Source organism: Amphiura filiformis, unplaced genomic scaffold, assembly GCF_039555335.1.
Source record: "Amphiura filiformis unplaced genomic scaffold, Afil_fr2py scaffold_597, whole genome shotgun sequence".
NCBI lineage: Eukaryota > Metazoa > Echinodermata > Ophiuroidea > Amphilepidida > Amphiuridae > Amphiura > Amphiura filiformis.
Genome location: NW_027306061.1, coordinates 670,169 through 679,887, shown reverse-complemented (window position 1 = coordinate 679,887; position 9,719 = coordinate 670,169). Strand labels below are relative to the sequence as shown.

At 38.2% G+C, this 9,719-nt stretch overlaps 1 protein-coding gene across 2 annotated transcripts; it reads left to right on the top strand.

Annotated features, from left to right (window-relative positions):
• Positions 1 to 3,073: 3,073 nt before the first annotated feature.
• LOC140145780 (lysyl oxidase homolog 4-like) lies at positions 3,074 to 7,050 on the top strand. Of its 2 annotated transcripts, none has more exons than XM_072167456.1 (6): positions 3,074 to 3,252; positions 4,225 to 4,405; positions 4,667 to 4,705; positions 5,079 to 5,117; positions 5,679 to 6,043; positions 6,623 to 7,050. In XM_072167456.1, the coding sequence occupies exons 2-5, from the start codon at positions 4,225 to 4,227 to the stop codon at positions 6,041 to 6,043; spliced, it is 624 nt and encodes a 207-aa protein (XP_072023557.1). In that variant the 5' UTR covers positions 3,074 to 3,252; the 3' UTR covers positions 6,623 to 7,050. The 2 variants fall into 2 exon arrangements, with proteins under 2 accessions (XP_072023557.1, XP_072023556.1); XM_072167455.1 differs by having other exon boundaries at positions 3,077 to 3,252; positions 4,667 to 4,750.
• Positions 7,051 to 9,719: the final 2,669 nt, after the last annotated feature.

Here is a 9,719-nt window from a genome sequence, read left to right as displayed (position 1 = left end):
ATGAATTGCTTGATCACTTTAATCATAAGCATTCTAGAATATTCCATGTACAAATGGAGACAAATCTCAGAACAAGTGAAAATTAATGTTTGATGACAAAATACATAAGTTTTAATGAATATTATGGAATATTTTGGGGGCACATAACAATATAGCAAACTTTTCATGCTAAAGATTGGACCCACGATAAAATACACCTAAATTAAGTGTAAATTCAGTGTTAACCCGCCCATGGCGGAAAAAAACTCATCATAGTGAAATGAACAAATTATATAAAGTTTGTTTTGAATTTCTCCAAAACATGTCTTATGGACTTGGGGCGTTTCTTTATTCAGGCATTTTATTCAGGTATAGTATTTTCCTTGGTTATGCGTGTAGACTTTTAAAATATGTTAGATCCATCCAAAGTGGCCCATACTGGTTAGTTGGCATTGTTTTAATTTTATTTTAGCAAACAATCCTGGTAATTTGTTGAAGTGAATTTTAAATACTAGTACGTACAAACATATTAAATATAGATAAAAGCGTAGTAAAATCAATCGCATCAATTTCTAGCGCTGTCAACCATATGGTTTGATTTGTATTATTATTCTAACACTATTAAGTTGAATAAAATATACTTACAATCAACAATTATGGAGGTGTAGGGAAAATTGTGCATACTGGCACGCATAAAAATATAGAATTTGCAAACACAAGGAAAGGCAAGCAAAAAATTCCAACACATTGTAATCAATAGGTACCATTCTATTCTTATCATGCAAGTTGGTCCTGTGTCACAACCTGGGGTACCTTTGTGTTACATAGTGAAAAAATGAAATGGTTCAAACATTTTACCTACACATCTCATTTGAAGTGGTTCATCCTCCTGAGCATTTTGGAAATCGGTTAAAAAATGAGAGAGTGAGGGCAAAACAATCACAAAGTAGGGAGGATGTAACCCTACCTCTTTTTCCACATTTACAATAATTCTGAGCAAGTATTGGTCTTTTAAATGAACTTTTGTATTTATTTACTTGGTTTAGATGTCTGGGAGTTCATTTGGACATTTTTTTACTAGATTCAATTTTTTAATGGGGGTTTTAAATCAAATTTACGAAATGAATCCCTCCCCCTAATCCTCCTCCCCCTAATCCTCAGCCACCCTTGGCACATTTCATGCCAAACATCTTAAGAAAATAATTGACAAATATTTTAAAACAGGATAAAAACATGAGTAATATATAATAAATTAGCCTCAATTTAAGACCTAATTGAATCTTCTAAGTGAAGGAATATTCAAGAGACAGTGTTTTGAAATCCAAGCTGCACATCAAAATGTAACAAAACCACCTTTTTGAGTACCCCAGTATATGACACAAGATGACTTTGATTTATCTTGTCGAAAGGGATGGGGTATGAACGTTTGGACAGTATTTTTTGTGGGACATGAGAGCACATCAGACATATCGAATTGCATTCTGAATACGAGGAATGTTTTGGGGAAAAAAATTAATATCTTCAATACGAAAGGTCAAAATTTTCAATTGATCGGCTTTTCATCCTAGCTACATATACACTTTAGGTACATGTCATTAGATCTAGAAAATTTACTTCGATTACTGTTAAATATCAAAAATATCAATTTTTAATCACTGGAAGCATCTGACCTGGGAACGGCGATGCAGGACAGGAGGATATGGAGAGCTGTTGTGGTTCGGGAAAACCACCCGAAATAAGCAAGTAAGCAAGCAGTGTATTACATGGCGATATTCAAAAAATCAAAATTATTTAATATCAGAAAGACATTCTTCGTATTCAGAATCTAATTTGATATGTCTGATGTGCTCTCATGTCCCACAAAAATATTGTCCAAACGTTCATACCCCAGCCCTTAATAAAATGAAAATTACTTATTCAAATATCATTACTGATGTAAACTTGTAATAGGGAGGAAACAATACCTAATTATATTTTAATTGTTTTTGTCATAGAGGGTCAAAGATATCTCAAGTTTGACTTTATATTTGAAAAATTGCATTGATCATTTCATAGCGAGCGTGTAGAAGAATTCAAATATCACAGATATACTAGCAACGCCTCCATAGTCAAGACTATTCCCCTGTGAATTCTATCCTAACTTGACTGTATAGCAATCAAGTTAGCTCAATCGATAAGGGGTTCGAGTATGGTGCGAGAGGTTGTGGGTTCGAATCCTGGCGGTGCCTAGTACGCTCTCGTGGAAAAAATGAGCTTGAAATTCCCCTGGACAAGGAACTCACTGCTAATTTGTCTCGTTGTAACCCGTACGAAACTCGGGGAACTGATCCTGGTTGCGAAGGTTATTTGTGGAATGTCTAGGGTGTGCGCTCTTAAAGCAGCAAAGTCCCTGAATTGTTGTTTAATGGTTTATAGAATGATGTGGGGCCATAGTGGTCAGCGACAACCTGTAAGGTGTGCTGAGGCTTGTGGATCAACGTCTAGGCGTTGTGCCTGTGCGTGGCGCACTATAAATCACTGTACATAACTCGTTAACAACAATAAATCAAGCAAGTTTTCAAAGTATATAATTTGGAGAACGAACTGCTGCAAAACATCAAGGTGTTATTTTTCAATAATATATTGATTTAGATAATGAAAATCGATCGTTTTGGCTGCCTCGACCAACAATACTTCTGCGCCATATTGACATTTACAATATGCATATAGCTCTCGCACGCCTACATCACCGCCGCCAACCAATCAGGGCATCAGAGGCTATAACATGGATAAGGCAACTGACTCGTCGTATTTTCTCAGTTCTGTGTCATATTGATACAGTTTTCACTATGGACCACAATAGCCTCATCTCATTGGCATAGTTCAATAACCTCAATTGAACAATCAAAGAGCAAAATCTGACCTCATGTTGCAGAGTATGAGTTTTTGTACTAACATTTTTAAAGGTCATTCAATGAATGTGCAAATGTATTGGGGTTAAAGAACTGTGCCGTGATAGATGAGCATGTTGTGGATCCTAGTGTTTTACAATCTGCATCATTGAACCACTCGCACACCCACATCACCGCCATCCAATCAGAGTAGACCCTAGACACTCTGCAAAAGCTTATGTTAACCAGAGTTATTTCCTCGACGTGTTACAAATTCAGTCTATACTGTCCTGCAAACAACACGTTGCCAATCAGCTCTTGTGAAGTATTCGCCTGCTGAACAGCAAATCGGAACTTTTCACATTCCTGTCAACTTAGAAGTGAGAGCGCATTACTAAGCAAGGTAAGTGCTGCAAGATATCTGATTTCCTTGTTCTATACTAGGCTAATTGCATTTTGAGTTGGAATGAATTCTTTATCATGTTTATGTAAACACCTGTATGTTATAGATGAATCGATAACCTAATATGAATTTCTTCGGCATTTTAATATTATATATTATTGGCTGATTTATGTATCCATGCAGTAGACGTGTGACTCCCAATTCAGGAATCCCATTATGCATCAGTGTTCTTAAATTTCAACCATTTTTGTCATATGGTGCACATCGCACCCCAATAAACCCTTCCCCGGAAATCAAATGCGCGTGGTCTGCTAGTGTTTGGGCAGGTCACCTTGTTGATTATGCGATGTAAGGCGTAAGAATATTGTTTGATTGCCGCAACCAGACCGACCCTAAGCAAAACGCCGAACCAGCACCTTTCTATTACTTTTTTCAGAAAAGCAAACAAAACATACAAATATTTTATCCCCCTTTTTTTTTTTGGGGCGGGGGTCAATTCCAAATTTTATTTGTATGTATTGTTTTGCATTTAGAACACAGCTAAAACATTGATTCCTTCAAAAACACCGGCGATATTAAAAAACAAAAAGCTGACCGGTCAACGGCATGGTGCGCCATGATAACAGTCATGCTTATTGGTAATATTTTCCACAGAAATTATGTAAAATAATCAGTTTGTAAGAGTACTATATCATCAGAATCATATGCAGTGCAATTTGTTTCCCACATCCCATCCTAAACTTGGGAGCGCTACCAGTAATCAACGAAAGAAAGATCACCGACAATTCCATCAGTTAGGGAAAAAAGTCAAATATAATAAAATGTTCAGATGCTTATCCCGTGAATTCACTTTGATTCCTCGTGCCTTACCGGCTAAAAAAATCTGGTGCTAGCACTTTATTCCATTTATAGCCATTGAACAGTATAATTTGTTTATATGCAATCTTTTTTACCACTCCTATTAATTTATAGATGGACGTTTTCAAAATCCGTAATGCTGTGTTGCTTTGCATTGGGTTTGCTTTGCTCAGTGAGGTCAACAGTAAGCCTAACCCGGACCGCGGCCAGACCGCGACCCGGCCAGACCGCGGCGGGAGAAACCCCAACGGCATGAACGGGAGAAACCCCAACGGCATGAACGGGGGAAACAACGGTGAGTAAACATCGATGACGGTAAGAATAAGCTACGGGCTTTCTTAGTCTTTTTCTGCGTGATTTTACCAAAACTGAAATGGTGAGATTGAAAAATGTTTTTTCAGATTTAAATGATTAATCCTATTACGGATTGTGCTTCTAGGTGCTTGTGCAAATGTAATTTAATTTTCACTGTATAATACTAGCTACATTGGAGGCACACATGCGCACAATGATATAATTGTATTAATTGTACGTATCAATTATAATTGATTTCCAGCTAATATCCAGGTCCCGACTGAAGGGCCCGCTGAAGGGGGTGAGGTCCCGATCCAGGTCCCGACTGAAGGGCCCGCTGAAGGGGGTGAGTAATGTATTGCAAATATCACTAAATACTACGGGAAATTTTGTTGTACTTTGTAAATATGAGCTCCGCTTAAAAATAAAAATAAAAAATAAAAATAGAAAGGAACTTAAAAACCCCACACAAAACGGTAAAAACTATCGGTGTGAAGTATAGATATCGTGTTACAGTGGCCAAAATCAAATGCATGCAATAGCTTGTACATAATAATCCTTGTTTGTGCAAATGTAATTTAATTTTCACTGTATAATACTAGCTACATTGAGGCACACATGCACACAATATATAATTGTATTAATTGTACGTATCAATTATAATTGATTTCCAGCTAATACCCAGGTCCCGATCCAGAACCCGACTGAAGTGGGTGAGTAATGTATTGCAAATATCACTAAATCAAAAGTGATATGACTTAAAGTGATTTCAATTGAGGTGGTCGCATAGTACTTAGCCAAAATAAATGTTGTTTCATGACATCCATGTTCATTTGCAGCCTGGTTCATGTTGTTTTAGACGTGTCAGTGCATATTGACGTATTTATGTCGACTAATGTCGTACACATTTACCACTTGTCTTTGTTGAACTGAAAGGCTAACCTTTAATATATCAAGCCTTGTGTAAAGGTATTAATCCCTTTATAGGACCTATATCATTCCTCTTGTGTGTCAGCTTTATTTGGCTAAATATTTGAACGTAATACCGTTGTCATGCTTCCCTTTAATATAAGTAAAGTGTAAAAATAATTCATATTGCTATTATAGGCTTAAATCACTTTTACATAATGACTTCTCTACCAATATTTAGGAACACACAATTACGGAAGTGACACAGCCTTATTATACTAGAACAGTTTGTTAATGCAGACTGTTTGTTATTTCCCACACAAGATATCTTGTTCTTCACCAGTCTTATTTTGGACCTCTTTCAGGCATCCGTCTTGTCGGTGGTAGCGCATCACATGAAGGCAGAGTGGAAGTGTATCACAATGACACGTGGGGTACAGTGTGTGATGACCGGTTGGCCTATGATTATTACTGGTATTATTATAGTGATTATGCGACTGAGAGTGCCAATTTCGCAACGGCAGTTTGCCGTCAACTTGGATTCCCATATGGTACTGGTGTTGTCATGGAAGAGGCTCACTTTGGAGAGGGAAATGAGAATGACCCCATATGGTTAGATAATGTGATCTGTTCAGGATCAGAAAGCAGATTAGATGAATGCAGCCATAACGGATGGGGAGCACATAACTGTGGTCATTATGAAGATGTAGGGGTGATTTGCGACATTTAGGTAAGTGGCCTACGTCTGCTAATTAAGCTTAATTAGATCACGGTTAGCTGTCGCATGGTTGGCACTTGATTTGAGCCCCCTGGTCCTACGGCCCGGTCATGACAGCGGCACAATTTACGAGAAGTCCCGGTCTACACTTTGTGTATATTATCATCCGCGGGTATACTCATGCACGTCAGAGAGCTTTGAAAACATCCCCCTTTTGCATCTCATTTCTCAAAGGAAAAGCACCCCCTTTGTAGCCGATTTCGCGTCAATAAACACGAAGTGAGGCGGGGACCGGGGAACAAGAAATGATGGCAACAATCCTCGCTCTTATATGTTTTATATCATTTTATGATGAAAACAGTAAATGTTAGCCAACATAAGACATTTCCACAGTGACATGTGGATAATGTTCTGTTTTATCCATCAAATATAATGTTTTGTTTGATTTTGGGGTATTTTTGGTTTGTCTCCATTGTTTTTTGTGTCATAGCGCCATGAGCATATTTTTAATTGATCGGCGCTTTATAAGTTTTCATTATAACATAATTTATATTATTATTATATTATTATTATATTATATTTAAATTTCAGGGGATGAGCGACATGTCACGGTAGAACCATGGACTAATCCGATCTGTTTTTCTTAGTTATTAATCTTTTCTCAGACTTGACGCACGAAACACGAATCGCCTGCGAATCGCGAAAATCTATTGACAGCACCGCTTTTCGGGCGGAGCGGTTAATAGAATTTCGCGGTTATAAATCTTTCTAGAGAAATCGGAGTCTGAGTACAAAATCTGGTTTTAAACTAAGAAACAACATGTCCTACTCGAGGCTACTCGTCGGACTACCACGGACATCTTCCGCTGAAACTACAGCGCATTATCATTAAGTCTTTAACAATTATTATACTATATAGTCTTCTACACTGACCATAAGTATTGAAACATCCTCAAAATAGAGGTTTTCGGTTAAAAATGAGAAGTGGTTGCCGGAAAAAAACTACGGGGGAAAGAATGCAGGACTGTCCTGCATTCTTCCCCCGTAGTTTTTTTTTTTTTTTCCGGCAACCACTTGCGGATAACAACTTTTGTGTGACTGCCGTCACCCGGAGCGACACACCATGTTAACGAAACGTGTTTTCCTTCTCCGAAGGTAACTGTGGGGGATATAACGGCCTTACTAGTACTGTATTTAGAATCAAAACCTATTGTATCAATATTGAATGCAAACACCACAAGGTCATACTCCGACGCGCCTCAAACCTCTATTTTGGTGACGTTACGGCCAAAGTGTTTATTAATAGTAAAAAGGATTTTAAATATTAAAATATACAGGGCGTATCTCAAAATTTTTTTATAATTCCACTAGAACGCAATGAATTGCCTATGGCTCAACGTATAAAAATGGAACCAGGGAAAGTTGGGCATGTCCCAGCATATTTATTTTGACTCAAAATATTTTGAGATACACCCTGTAATATATAATCACTGGATAAAGGTAAAGGTTAAAAGGTTAAAGGTTATAAAAAATTGCAATTTTTGTCACTTACGATGCGGGAGCAATCAGTACTACGTGGCCCTTGATTTAATCCTGTTATGTCACCCTATATAAATCATGTTGACTGTTTAAGTCGGTGCGCTATACAATATTGTCACGATCAGATCAGCAAATACAGTTTTCTTGATTTTTAAAAACTCCCATTATAGCATGCATGTGTAGTGTTTTCTGTCATCTGTACGTGTTATCATTGGCTAAAAAGACGAGATCCGGGCAAGCCCTCTTTTCTCAACAGCAAAGTGCTTACTGATAGACCTCTTATTTGGAAGGTAGGCCTACCGCCAGTGACCGTAGGTTATAACCTGTGCATGTGACACATGCACTGAATGATCACTTTCAATGTATTACTGACTGCTCCCCTGACATGTTATTGGTGTAGGGGATGAAATCAAAACTCGACCGGCGGTTGACCACCGTTTCAGTCCGGTTCGGTCCGGTTGCTATTCTTCTAAGCAATGGCAACCGGACGGAACCGGACGGAACCGGACGGAACCGCCGGTCGAGTTTTGATTTCATCCCTAGGGTATATCTAGTCCAGTTGCAAAATGTAAGGTTTTCATGTTTATGTCGTGTTTTTTTGTGATTAAGGCTTGGAACCAAGTTATAAATCTGCGGAAGACCTTGAAATACTAAAAACAACAACAACAAAAACCTTGGTGGCAAAATGACCTTGCTCCAAAAAGAGCCATGTCTTAGATATTGTTCAAAACCACACCAAATTATTTCTCTGGTCAAAGCGATTCAGAACTAGAGCGGTTCTCGGCTTTCGCGGTTCTCGGCTTTTGTGGTTCTCAGCTGATATTGGTGTTAGATGGAGAGTGGTATTGTTTGAGAAACCTGCGTGGTTGTATTTGGTTGTATTATTGTTTCTGTTCAGAACCTTGCGTGGTTTGACGAGTCGATAAACGCAAACTGGTCACCGCATTTGAACACTCCGTGGGACTCAGTGTTTCTGGAGAGGGTCAGTGCTGCAACCCTGCGTATGTTTTTTTTATGAAAGTGCTAGCCTTTTACGAACAGGTTACTTTTGACATTTTAATAATCAAAATATTTATCGTGCACCCATAGAATAATATGCTATTTAAAGCACTACATCTATAACTTGTCGCTATGTAGTATAGTCGTGTAATGCTAATTACGGGTACATGTGCATGTATAATTATTAAAGACCATAGATGTTATGAAATAAAATTTGGAACACTTCCAAGTCTTGTGTGAACTTGTATTGTTTTTTTTTGTATATATCTTTTGATAGTAATGATTGCAAGGTTTGTCCCTCTTTATTAATCCCAAACAAATATTGGTCCATCAGCCAGGACATAATCCTTACAACTTATAATAGTCCAGAGTTCTATCGTTTTGCAAACTGACGTAGTAGAAAGGCTACGGCTTTTCACGATTACTTGGCTGATGATGACTGTACCCACCAAGTTTCATGGCAATAGGACAGTTTCTACTAATTTGCCCTCTGATGACCCCTGGTGAGCTCGAAATGACAAAATTCCCAAAAATTTAGCTCTAAATGTTGACTGTGCCCACCAAGTTTTATACCCATACAACAGTTTTGAGTAATTTGACCGGAGATGACCTCTGGTGACCCCCGGCGTACCCCAAAATGACCTTCCCAAAATTTGACTCTAAATGACGACTGTACTCACCAAGCTTCATGCCCATATGACAGTTCTTAGTGATTTGACCTCAGATGACCCCGGATGACCTCCAAAATGACCTTCCAAATATTTGGTTCTAAATGTTGATTGTACTCACCAAGTGTCATGCCCATACGACAGTTTTTGCTAATTTGACCTCAGATGACCCCTGGGTGACTGCAGATGTCCTTTCAAAATTTAGTTCTTAATGTTGACTGTACCCACCAAGTTTCATGTTCATACCACAGTTTTAGTAATTTGACCTCAGATGACCCCTGGATGACCCCAAAATGACCTCCCAAAAATTTGGCTCTAAATGTTGACTGTACTCACCAAGTTTCATGCCCATACGACAGTTTTTGCTAAGTTGACCTCAGATGACCCCTGGGTGACCCTGGATGACCTTTTAAAAATTTGGCTCTAATTGTTGACTGTACCCATAAAATTTCATGGCCATATGACATTTTTTAGTAATTTGA

Excerpts from the sequence above, each read along its gene's own strand:
- LOC140145780 (XM_072167455.1), top strand. The coding sequence starts at position 4,225 with ATGGACGTTTTCAAAATCCGTAATGCTGTGTTGCTTTGCATTGGGTTT. Across the intron at positions 4,751-5,078 it reads TGAAGGGCCCGCTGAAGGGG|CTAATACCCAGGTCCCGATC; the intron begins GTGAGTAATGTA and ends ATTGATTTCCAG. Across the intron at positions 5,118-5,678 it reads CCAGAACCCGACTGAAGTGG|GCATCCGTCTTGTCGGTGGT; the intron begins GTGAGTAATGTA and ends GACCTCTTTCAG.